We start from the raw sequence: 13,189 nt of genomic DNA, 5'->3' as shown, positions 1-13,189 counted from the left end.
GCAAACTTCTTTTGAAGCTCTTTTGTGTTCGGTTGCTGAATTACATGCTGTTAATATTAATGATGCACCACAAGTGAAGTTAGTCCGTATTCATGAAGTTGAAAATTAACATGTGGACGAGCTACGCGATGCAGAAACGTGAAGACATTTAATGCAGGTGTTGTCACACCTTTTTGTTTTCATGTAAAATCCCACAGGTTGGTGGCGTCTGCACAGGTGAGCATATGTTCAGGATACACATCACCTCTCCAGAAAAGCAGTTTTATCACATTTGCTGCCTGGATCGACACAGCCGAACGCACAAATAATATACAGTCAAATCAATCCGCTGATATGTGGATATATCTTTATTGAACACACTGAATAACATGTGATTAATGTACGCAGATAAACCAGCACATCCTCCAGTGAAACCATGTTATTTACATTCCAGAGTGAAGCAGCTCAGTCTGGTGTTAATGGACACGCTGGCAGCCGCAGCGATCGACCCCGAATTAACCAAACGTGCAGAAATGTCAGCCATGATTACAGGTTTAGTGCAAGAGACAGGGTGTGTGTGACGTTTTATACCATTTACCTCCATTCAGCCGATTCTTCCTTGTGGAACATAAAGTCACATTCTGTTTTACTGACCAGTAAGTCTGAGACACTGAGACTGGAGATGATTTTACCAGCATCTGGACAGTAGCCACAAGCCCCATGGAAAAAAGTACTTTTCTCTTTATATCTGAGGAAATCAGAGTTTACAGCTGCTGCGTGACGCTCTATGAATCGAAATTATTTCTGAGCTGGAGAAGCTTCTGCCACCAGCTAATATGGAAATGGGGCCTTTAAACTTGTAATTAATCTCAAAAATCCCTCTTTTCAATAAATAACACTTGCCGGCACAGTGACTAAACCAAAGAGCGAGTTCACTTTTGAAAATACAGTCAATCAAATAGAACCAGGAATCCCACTGTCGGTAATGTCCGTAGCCTCAGAAGTGAGGTCTCTTGCTCAGGATTATCCTCTGGTGGATCTCGCCGTCTGTGCTGTGCAGTGAATTCTGGGCCTCTCAGGCTTCCTTACTCACACTCACAGCTCTGCTGAGACTCTGATGTACCTGTGTTTTGTGTTTCTGGCTACCTATAGCAGTAGGCGCCGTAAAGATGCATCATCTTGTCGGGGAATCCAAATGAGCGCACCCCCGCCTCAGGGATGCCGCCGCAGCGCTCTCTGGGGCTGCTGATGGGAAAACGTACGCTGCCGTCTTTCAGCCATCCGCCGTCACACTGGTCGTACTTCTGGAAGCGCCAGGCGGAGTAAAGCTGGCCGACCAACGCCAACTCGGCGCCCTGACGTTTACACGCATGTTCTGCCTGCTCGAAGGAGAAAGAGCCCGATATGTAGGAGAGGGAGCCTGTGAGAGGAGAGATTTATAGACACACATGGAGAACTTCAACCCAGCGGCTTGTTATCAGCAGGATGTTCTGACAGTTCTGTCCAAAATGGGAAAAACTGCTCTAAAATCCTTCATTTTTAACTCATTTAGTCACATTGTTCTGGCCAGAGAGGAACTTTCCAGGGACTCAAACAGCCAAGTATTTTCCCACAGATGAACTTCTTCGGCTTGTCTCACCAACAGATTTTATTGTCCTCCGTCAGCCTACCATCAGTCCCACTCTCACACTGTAGCTGCTAAAGGTCAGCTCGTATCTGCACGGCTAACACTCGTCTCTTCATGCAACACTACACAGTGCTGCTCTGTTGGCATTAACAGGAAAATCCACATTGTGTGACGACGGTAAGATGAGTGGTTGGAAAGAGTGCCATGTGGGCGCTGAGGGTGAAGCAAACGGCTCATGAAATTACTAAAAATAAACACCAGCAGCGTCAGTCAAATGATTCTCAGCACATTTGTACGTATAAATCTGTGTTACGGTGCATCAATCGAGTTTAAGAAAATCTTTAAAGATCAATGCAGCACCTCCATAAATCTTGTCTTTGTTGACCTCCAGTGGTTTAACTGACGTACAGGTGTACTCCAGGACACTGTGACATCACTGCTGGGCGTGGCTAATACAGCAGCACACACTTCTGACCACGCCCATCCACAGTTTATGATCTAACTCTCTTGACCTCATGGTGGCACAAGACTTTTCATCGTCATGATTGTAATGTTTCTGATATAAACTGGAGAAATTAGAGTTCATCACATATGATCATTTATTAACTGCTGTAGCGAAGCTCCGTTAACGTCCACGTCCAGCATCATGTGGGTCTTTATCAGATCATATTGTCTAACCGAGTCAATGGAAGTGTAGCTTACAGGGGGGAACAATAGCTGGTGATGCCCTCTGGTGGTCAGGAGTCTAAATCACTCCTATCATTCCCGCTGACCCAATCCAAGCTGCTCAAAGCTTACCAGACGCCTGCGAGGTGAAGCAGAAAGCGTCGAACCGGTCGTGCTTCTTATCTTTTGGTCCGTAACTGCGGATGCCAGGTAGCAGCTCTCCTCCACAGGCAGGTCGAGGATGAATAATGGGGTAATGAACGGTCCCATCGTGGAGCCAGCCTGCATTACACCAGTCCAGACCCTCCGTCCACGCTGCAGGAGGAGACATGCTCATGTAAGACAGCTGATAGAGACAGCATGCTAAAGGCTGGAAGTACACACTCTGCACAGCATGTGGTACCTCTGTACAGCTGCTTGTATGAAGCCAATGTGCCATCTTGCTCAGCACAAGCCTCCTCAGCCTCATGGAAAGTGAATTTGTAGCGGCCATTTTTACTCTGATATGGGAACACCACACCTGAAATAGAAGCCATTTGTCAATGTTTGGTTGTGTACTTGTGTTACATGCTGTCCTATCAAATCATCAAAGACACCCAACTGAAGGTGTGGGAACACTTCAGACATGTTTCACGTCATTTAACAGTCGTTGGATTTAACACACCTTGTTGGTTTGTCGCTTCACTTACCTTCAATCCTCAAAGTAATGACCACACTCTCATCCTCGATGCCATTGACGAGCTCGCAGCGATACGTGCCGCCATCTTCCAGCTCAAGCAGGCTGAGCTGCAGGGAGGCGTCCATGGTGTGAGCCTTCCGTAGAGACGCCCGCGGTCCAAGATGGCCGTATGGCTTGAAGGCATGTACATTTGAAATCATGATAATGTTCTCCGGCCCAGCGCGCTGCGGCTCCAGCTTCGTCCATTTCACTTTGTAATGGTTTGGTTTGGTTCTCAGGATGCACGGCAAGGTGACGTTTTCTCCCCTCCGGCCAACGACCTCAGCGTACACAGGCGGCTCGAGGAGGTACTTTAACTTCTTGGATGCTGCAGGTGAAACAGGATAATTTTTTCCTGAACATGATGACATTTATGTAAGGCTATTCAAAGCCATTATTACCAGACATAATTTAAAACTATATATAAAAAAGAATGGATCTATTCATACCATTAACACGTGCAAATTTAGAGACAAACTTAATATATGGAAACAAGAACATCTAGAATCAAAGGTGATTCCAGCACAAAGGATTTATTAAAGGATAAATTCAACCCAAATGACACAAAGCAGTAAACTCGTGCTGGACTTCTCTGTGCAGGTATGAGGCTGAACTGATGTCAGCTGATAACCAAACAGCTGCAGGTCGAGGAGACGCTCTTACTTTTCACAGCTTCTGACAGACAGCAGTAAAGAACCGTTTTCCATTTGGGTTCAGACACAACAAGCTGCATCTGTGTTGTTCAAAGTGCTGAATGACACACGTTGTACTTTTGAACTGAACTGGAGTGAGACCACACCCAGCCGACGATGCATGGAGAGCAACGCTTCGCTGCCTTGTGTAATTCACCTTAGAAGTTACCTTTTAAGGTGTTTATTCCTTTATTTCAGCCATGAGACTGACTTAAAGCATCAGCAGGAGTGTGGCTCTACATGTGAGCGCTGCCTGATCTCTCTCCAAGAATTCTGCATCTTTTGCAACATTTTAGTCTTGACATTATAAATCAGCAAATGGGAATAACAGTACACACTGACAGCCTCTCTGCGAAGGCCTTCATAGAGCTGCACTCACGGGAGGCTCACACATAAAAAAATGACGAGTGAAGAATGAAAACAGAGAATTTGAGTAAGAAGTTCAAACCCTGCATATCAGAAAGTGACATACGTTTGGATATGCTCGGACAACAGGTTTCAGAGGCAGTTAGATGGTCCCTTCCTGAGCCATCATTCATTCATTAGCAGCAGACAAGCATCCATCACATTCACTGCTGTACCTGCTCTGTCGGGGGTGTATACAGCTGAGGACCAGGTGAAGCAGCTCGATGTTAAGATGAGAATCACAGCACAGTTCATTATGAAGGGAGTCGCTCCTCCGGCTCCTGCAGTTCGTCAGAAAACAGTGCAGAGTTCTTACTGAGATTCATCTTTGGTGTAAGCTGCGGTAAATTGTGGTCGTACTATAATAAATTTGACAATAATCCAAGGATGTTTACACTTGGTAGATTCCTGGTCAGCAAGCGATTTACAAACTGTTCTTTAGTCTGAGTTCAGCTGTGGTGAAAGAAGAAAACCAGCAGTTCAAACCTGTGAAGCTGAGAAGATGCAGATGTCCGGTCAGCCTCCTGCGTTCTCCCACATGTTTCAAAGCGTCCGAATTCTTGGATGATTCATAACTTCGGGCGGTGGAAGCTACAGTTGATCCCTGTTGGTCGTCTGTCCCAGACCTGAATGTTGAGCTGTCATAGCCAGTTCATCTCTCTCTCACCCTCACCCCCCCCCCCCTCTGCTCACTCTGGTCATATGGTCCAGTCTGTTGTCAACAGTGTGTAAACAGGATTGTTGTCCTCTCCGCTCCAGATGTTACTGACCATATGAACGTCTGACATGCTGTCTTTGTCTCTAGTTTCCTCTCATTTCCTCTCCGTAAGTCAGACAAAATCAAAAGAGAAGTTTATCAGTTTCTACTCTTATTGTTGAAATGTGGACCAATCTTTATTTAGAAAACTTTGAGAACAGCAGCTGCACTGCTTTTGATGGCTCAAACGTTTTAATCTCGTCAGCCTTTTGAGCAATAAGTGACTCCACAGTTAGAGAGGAAGACCTGAACCCAGCCTGGACCTGCATCATTACCACCTGACTCTGAACATGAGACCCAACCTCAGACCCGAGTCTTTCTTTTTGCTTTTTTAAATCATCACTGCCTGTTAGCTTGACTAAGGCAACAAACTGACCACACTATTGTGTCGTTGTCTCACTGGGTGTCATATATTTGATTGTGAATCAGAAAAATAGACCCAAACCTGAAGTTTGGTTCCATTAATCCACTCTGCTGACATGTCACTGTCTCCTCTGATTGGTGCTTTTATATGTTAGCGTGCAACTGTTTACGTTCAGTCCTCCGTTCAGCATCCCCAAACTTGTTAACTGTGTCCTGCTTTCTGTCAATAAAGTTGTGATTTAGGTTGTCCAGAGGATGTGAGGATGGGTGTCATGAACCGCACATAAGACAAGACAGGAAGACAGGGAGTCTTGCATTGTGCTAATAATGTTCACTTTTGATTGACACTGCCGGAGAATTTAACCGTCCATCCCATTAATATACATATATGAGAGAGGCAAAATATTAGAAACCCCACCAACCACTACGACCTCGGTGATAAACATAAAGAAATGTTATTATTTGTTAGAATCATAAATAAACAAAAAGAATCTTTATAAAGGTAAGGTCACAGCGGAGTTGTTGTACTGGATCATATTGGATTGTACAAGTGTACAATTAAAAGGTGTTTTTTAAACACATTTGACTAATTAAAAAGTCAAATTAGCATGTTGGCTGCTGCTGTGGAGCAGCATATTGTGGCATACAGTGCATACGACGATGAGCCATCACTGAACCCTGCGGACAACAAGCCTTCCTGTGTCCTCTAACCTTTCCCAGAGCGCTGCTGCCAAAGAGGACTATAGTGTGCATTCAGCCATCTTTGTTATTGCCCACACGGCTCTGGGGGCAGTGGGAGAGGAAGCTGTGTCGGCTCTAGTTTCCTCTGCCGCCGTGGCCCCCGGGCACAAGGGCCGCATTGTGACGGTCACGGTCTCCACGCAGTGACAGCAGGCGGCGGTCACACAAACACCGGCCAATGTGGAAAGAAGATGAAATAATGGGATTCTTCTGTTTTTGCTTGTGTTGCTGCTCCATTGTGCTCCGTCATCAATGGGACTCTTTCTTACCCTCCAATTAGTATTCACCCAAACACCTCTAGGTGAAAACAGCCAACTGTCTCTGCAGCACTGCATCTGTCTGTCCAAAGCATCCAAAGCTGATCAACATGCACGTTATGCTTACTGTCAGCTCATTTTCCAGCACTGACTCACACGTCTTGGCGTGTTTTGTCTGTTTTCACGTGTTTTCTTACGTTGCAGTTTTTCATCTCTCTCGTCTCGTTATGTTTTGTAACAGTTGGTCAATTTGTGGGTCCAGAGCATCATATTATATCTCAACAACGTCCTGTGACATTAGCGGACCCATTACGTCCCCCAGAGGGCGACTCCTCGTGGTGACCCTGCTGACCTTTTCTCTACTGCCACCATCAGGCCAAACATCAGACAGCTCGTATCAATATATCGTCTTTAGAGCTGCGGTACAACACTTTTGTTTTCTGTTCAGTCTCTTTTCATATTCTCAGCTGACAGCCGTCACATTTCTTTGTGCCTCCAGTCATTTATCAACACCTTTCCATCTTTTCCTTTTGCTTCGTTCTTCTCTCTTCATCATCAGCACCAGTAATCTTAGTGAAAAGCAGAACAAACATTGCCCTCTGCTGTGTGTGGACTGTATAAATATGCTGAGAACTGCCAATGAACCTCAGGCCTTCATACTTGTTTTATTCTAACACTGGCTCTAATCTTAACAAGTGGGGTCAGAGGTCAAACATGAGCTGAACAGACCAGGGTGAAAATCTCATATTATGATTCCATCAACTCTTTTAAATGAAGTTAAACAGGCTCAGCTGTATGTTGAGAACCACACAGTTTATTTTGAACACACTAAGTTCTCATCATGGCATCGTGTGGAAGCTTTAACACAAATTCTGTGGTGCAAAATGTTCACTGTATTCTTTCATAATGAACTGAAGTCAGTTGGACTTGAGCTTGAGCGATGGGGACGATGAAAGCCTTGACAGATTCTGTTCTCTCTCAGAGAAAATGAGGATCAGTCACTTCTGAGGTTCTTGTCTCTCAGGTCTCACTTTGACTGATTTCCTTCTCCTCTGCAGCTGCTGAAGGCTCTCACTAACTCATCCAGCCTGCAGGTGAGCTCTGACACTTCATTTCCATTTGATTGATGGATTTGTTCTCGCTGCCCTGCGAGTTGTTTTTGAGGTAACGCTCCTGAAGCAGTGAGCGGAGCTCTGACTCATTTATTCCAGTCACTAATTCTGAATCACTAATTCATCCTGTTCAGGTTTGTGTCACACTAATTTGAAAAGAACAGAAATTTAAGATCTGCCTCTCTTATTTTCAGCAGATTCATGCTGCCATAACCGGCCGTTTGTCTGAAACTGAAGTGCTAAACGACTGAATGTTTCTCACATTCATGTACAGTAGATGAGTGAGGCTGATACGAGGCAGGTCGGCTCCGCCTGCAGCCCAGATGCCGTTGCGTGGTGCGGCGGTGCGTGACTCCTGACGAAAGACGTGACAGGCGGCGGGGTCATGAAGGCGGCCTCGTGGGTGAAAGTATGCACCTCTCTGAAAGGTTCCCTCTTCCCCCTGTAACGACACGCTACCCCTCGAACATTGTTCACATTCCTACAGATGCCCCGTCTCCTGAAGCCCCCGCTGAGAGTGACAGCGCCTGAGCGTCGTGACAGATTTGCCCTCTCTCGGTTTAGAAAAGCAAATGTTCCTGACAGCTCGGAGAGGCCCCCCGTCTGAGCGAGGGTTACCTGTATCCCCTGCTATTCATGCAGGTGAGTGCGGGTACCTTTTGTTGGACCCGGATTTGACCTTTGACCCCTCGCTGTAAAGCAAACAATGAACATTTTCAAATAAGCAGGATGGGACTGAAAACAGTTTTGCACTCTTTTCCTCAGAAGCGTGAAAGATGTCGTGTGACCGTCATGAAAATTCAATCAGTGTGTGATGCAGATCTTTGTGTTTCCAGAAGAACTTCAACAAAAGGAGTCCAGGAGAACTCCTTCCTTCCCTCACTGTTCTCTCCTTTGTGGGTCTTTCACCAGCTGCATTCAGGAGTCCTTTCACGCTATGAATGCTGGGTAAGTGAACCCTGACATACCTTGTTCTCTAAAAATGACGCTTATATAATAATAATTCATATCAGCAGATACTCTAGAACACAGCAAAGTCTTGAACACAACACTGAAATTGGTAATTGGTGAGAGAGAAGTTTTTTGCTTTAACGAATCATTATGTAAACGTTCAAATGTTCGGGTGGGGTGGGGGGGGTGGCACGGTGTGCTGATGATCATGTGAGACGTGTGGCACGTGACTGTCGCCAGTCTCCCAGCGGGCATGCAGGCTCGTCACTGATTGGCCGCTCTGCCTGCCAGGTGTTATGAATTTCATCAGTGACTTTATTTCAACTTTATTTTTCTTGTTTTGGTGAAAAACATATTATTAATGCAGATGAACTTATTATGTCTTTTAACAAAAACAGGAGAGCCAACATGTTGACCTGAAGCTCGTCAACCAATCACCTACTAGTTGAGTTAGTTTTGTAACGTGGCGACGCCCCACGTGTCACACAGGTAGATAGAGATCTGAGACGGGAACGAGATAAGTCAACATTCACATACCTGTCCTACTCTGTTTAGCCTGGAGCTGCTCGGGCTGTTTTTCTCTGCACACAAAACCTCCAGACAATACAAGAGTGTGTGTGTGTGTGTGTGTGTGTGTGTGTGTGTGTGTGTGTGTGTGTGTGTGTGAATATTTACAGTATCTACAAGTCTCCTAGAACAAGGACACTTTTTTATATCCTCCTGGGAAAAAAGTGATAAGATACACCTGCAGGTACACTGATCTCCACAGAAAAATGACATTCATGCCTTAAATCTTAATTATAACTTATTTTAGTCCATTTAATAATCAGTTTTATTTAGTTTTAGTGTGACCATCATGAAATCCCTCCGTTTGGGCACATATCTTTAGAAACGAGAGGCTCCTATGACCCCGTGGATGACATGTCTTTGCATTGCTCAGATACTCTCTCTGAAATGAGCGTGCAGACCCCCCCCCCCATCGCAGCATAATAGCTCCACTGTACATTAGCAAGTTCAGTGTGAAATACCTGTGCAGCGTCCTAATGTATGTTATCTCTGTGTTACATAACAGGCAGGTTTGGTCTTGCTCGTATCTCATGTCATCTGGTGCCAGGCCTCTTGTAGCCTCCATGGTGTTACTACTGATGCCCTGCCACCTCTGATTGGGAGATTGTGTTATCACAGGGGCCCAGGAGCCAGCCTGCTGCACTGATGGACTGACAAGAAGCTTCCATGTCCACGGCAGAAAAAAATCAGTGGCACGCACACTTGGACCTGTGGAGTCCCAGATGAGAGTCACAAGACACAACCAACAAGTCCTCAAGAACTCAGTGGGGGAAGAACCTGAATACTTCATCCACGACTGTGACCGAGCAAAAGCACGCTGACACGGTACTTCATTTCTAGTCCTGCAAGTAAAGTGTTAACAGGATGTCGTCATAGTTTTTTTTTTATTATATACATTACATTGTATTTCTGTATTATTTTTCCTTTAAGGTGTAATTAAGTGGAATGAGGGTGCAGGAAGCACTTTAATGTTGTGGCTGCTGGAGGTGGAGCTAATGTTTTTTAACTGCCTTGTATGAGCACTCCAACGTGGAACAATGTCATATTTTAGAAGGTCAACCTCCAACATTTTGGTTCAATATCTCTGCGGTGACGGCAGTGATCTCCTGACTTTTCCTCTAGCGCCACCAGCAGGTTGAAATATGTGGGTTTTTAAGAAATATCTCAGTGAATCATCGTCCTGTTCACACATTCATGTTCCAGTCAGGGTGAAAAGCTCTGGTTCTCCCTGATTCTTCTCCGAGCGCCATCATCATGTCTACTAATAACCAAGTGTTAGCTTGCTAACATGCTAATAGTGAACATGGTAAGCATTAGGCTACCTGCCAAACGTCAGCGTGTTAGCTTCGTCTTGATGTCACCGTCCCAGTCTTGACATCTGTCCGTGTTTTTTGATGCATGTCTGATCGTGGACGTTGTTCCGGCGACGCTGATCAGCTCCTTCACTGCTGTCAGCTTGCTGCTTAATCCAGGGGAGAAATAAACAGTGAAAGTTGTTCGGCCATGGACAATTGAATCTAACTGAGCAGCTCGATTTAATACAGTTTTGTTTTGATTTTGGACGGAGATATGTGGATGTACTTCAGCTGCGGTGCAGCTTTGCCTGCTGTGTCATCTCTGCATGAAGCTGTTCAAAGAAGTGTTTGATGACATGTTCGCGTTTTTGTACACACATTAATAACTGGAATTATTCATTCTGTGCACACACATCCTGCTTTACTTTTGATTTTCCACACTTGTTATGTTTTTATATAGCACTTTCTGATCTACCAACCACTGGCACAGGACTAGCTGCGTTGCGACATTCCCGCTGTAATTGAAAGTATTTTAGGAATTGTTAGTTTTATCTACATCTGTCAAGAATGACTGGGGCGCTTTGTATTTTTACTACCACGAGACTCGTGCATGTTTCTCCTGCTGAGTGAACTCTGGAATGACGTTCAACAGAAAATAAACAAATGAACTACAATCCCTGTAATCCAACCAGTCCATCAAAAATCAGCCCGACAAAGGAATGAATGATCGTATCTGATAAGCTGCGAAGAGGAAAAGGATAAAAAAATGAGCGTATGGATGAACGACAGAGCTGATATTTGGTATTTAAATCATCATTTTTTTTACATCTGTGGGCATATTTTCAGCTATTTTTGTTGGTTTTAACGACACTTAACTCTCCTGTCTGAATGGAAAATTAAACTATGAAGGAGCTCGCTTGTATCAAAACACCCAAACTAGAAAAATAATAAAGATAATTTACTTTAAAGAAATTTTTATCTACAAACTGATTTAGAAATCCCAATATTGAGGCATCAACAGTCCTCTGTGTTAAGAAAGGGCTGATTTTTGGATTCCTGTCACAATTTACGAAAAAGTTTGCGTCAAAAGATTTTATCTCTTCTTCTCAGAGTCATGAGGCAAATCAGACATGAATCATTCAAATACTGCTGCAAATATCGAGACTAATTAAAAAGAGCTGCAGGATAAGTCAGAAGAAAACAGACGTGTCTTAAGTATCAAAAGTAATCCAGACATGACAAGACATGCAGTTACTTTGCCAAAAGTCTGGAAGCAAACAATTAAGGAATATTTCATTAACTCAAAGTTAAGAACACTAAACTGAATGCGAAACATGGGGTGTGTAAATCAGTGAAACCAGTGATGTGATGAGTGAAGGGTGCGAGGTGCAAAACAGAGCATGAGACTAAAACAAGGCAGCACGAAGAGAAAGAAGAGGAGAGCCTGAGGTGAGGAGGCGCAGACAGAGTCAACGACATCCAGCTGCACCGACTTACTGCAATCAGTCCCAGAGGACGCCGCAGCGACGTGACGCTCTGCAGAGCTTCCACTGAACTCGATCTGCTTCCTCATGGAAATGCTGGATTTAAACATAAAGTTGTATTTGAACTGGTGTTGGGTTATTTTGATCACTTTAAATGTTTCTCATTTCTTATTGTTAATTTCAATCATGTAATCTGTTTGATATCAGCTGCGTTTAGATTAGAACAAATCCCTCTTTTTGGTGCCTAATGAGTACAGTTTGCTTCATCAGACAAACTGACTTCATCAGATCGTTCATTTGATCTCAGAGCTTCAGTTTATTGATCCACAACAGCATCACAATGTTTTAATCTTTTTCTGTTTGGTTTGTCCATGATGGCATCGCTCTGATGTTTGATTTCTGACAAAGCCTCTGTTTCTAACAACAACGCCCTCGTTTCATTGACTTCAGAGCATCAGTCATCGCACCAGCATTCGATTTGACAGGACTTTTAAATTAAGCTCAGTCTAAACTGTAAATGGTTTGATGTCACATTTCAGTCGTAGTTAAACATTAGTCAGTGTTTCAGTAATATATTTCTCCTGGCTGTAAAAAGCTCATCATCCTTGCGTGGCGGCCTGTGAAGGGCTCCTCTATCAATGTGCCCTGTGATGGATTATAGGACAGGTCACACTCTGCTTTCTGTTTATTACTTGACAAAATGCACTTTTTATATATTATTCAGGTCTTCTGCCAAACTCAACATCATGTTTTACTCAGCAAGACTCCAGCTTGATAAATCAGCAGTTGAGAAAATGTGTAAACTGCATCATGAAGGCAGACGAGCATTTTCTTTATTCACTTCACATGCAGCTAAAATCAGCAGTGAATTATGTTCAGTGTTTGCCAGATGAGTTAATGTTGGTTTATAAGCTGTAAGACATCACAAATGATCATTTAGGAGGAGACGTTGACTGTAAGCCCACAACGAACTTTAGGCTACGCTGACATTAAATGTTTTCCTCAGAGGGAACGAACATAGATGTGATAGAATCACTTAACAAACATAACTGAAACTGGAACATAACTAAACACAACGCTTTGAGATCTGCTGAGGCCACACAGGTACATCACCTGTGGTGTCATTTACACAGTGAGCAGCAGCAGTTGAATCTGCACCTGTTGACTTTCACCTGGCCGGAGTTTGTGTGTGAACCTGAGCTGGCTTGACGGTTTGTTGACTTAAGTGAAACCTGTAACTCTAACTGCTGAGATGAAGCAATGAGGAACGCGAGCAGACCAGTGGAAAAGACAAGATGAGACCTGTTGGCGTGAATGAGGAAAGACGTCCTCATGGCATGAAGTCTCACCTTCCTGTAAGTTATCAATCCAGAGATGTGACATAAGCTAATGGGTTTCTCCCAAAAACAAGACAGCACCTGTACGAACCAGCTCCTGTCCTGAGCTGTACAAGAGATGAATTCATGAGTTCACGTGATGAAATGAGAAGAATCCATATTTTTCATGAGCTTTTCAAGCATTTCTCTCTCAGGATTAGAACGAATGGCAACCTGTTTGTGATACTAAACGTGTTTA

The 13,189-nt window shown here is 44.1% G+C and overlaps 1 protein-coding gene across 1 annotated transcript; it reads right to left on the bottom strand.

Moving 5' to 3' along the window:
* Positions 1–327: 327 nt before the first annotated feature.
* On the bottom strand, positions 328–4,911 carry hapln2 (hyaluronan and proteoglycan link protein 2). Its single transcript, XM_076736288.1, has 6 exons — positions 4,574–4,911; positions 4,264–4,368; positions 2,962–3,318; positions 2,676–2,792; positions 2,405–2,587; positions 328–1,399 (listed from the first exon to the last, which is right to left on the bottom strand). Exons 2-6 carry the CDS (start codon positions 4,340–4,342, stop codon positions 1,122–1,124), a joined length of 1,014 nt encoding a protein of 337 aa, XP_076592403.1. The 5' UTR covers positions 4,343–4,368; positions 4,574–4,911; the 3' UTR covers positions 328–1,121.
* Positions 4,912–13,189: the final 8,278 nt, after the last annotated feature.

Source organism: Chaetodon auriga, chromosome 8 (assembly GCF_051107435.1).
Source record: "Chaetodon auriga isolate fChaAug3 chromosome 8, fChaAug3.hap1, whole genome shotgun sequence".
In the NCBI taxonomy this organism is placed as follows: Eukaryota; Metazoa; Chordata; class Actinopteri; order Chaetodontiformes; family Chaetodontidae; genus Chaetodon; species Chaetodon auriga.
Note: the sequence above shows the minus strand (reverse complement) of the source record. Positions and strands in the feature narration are given on the sequence as shown.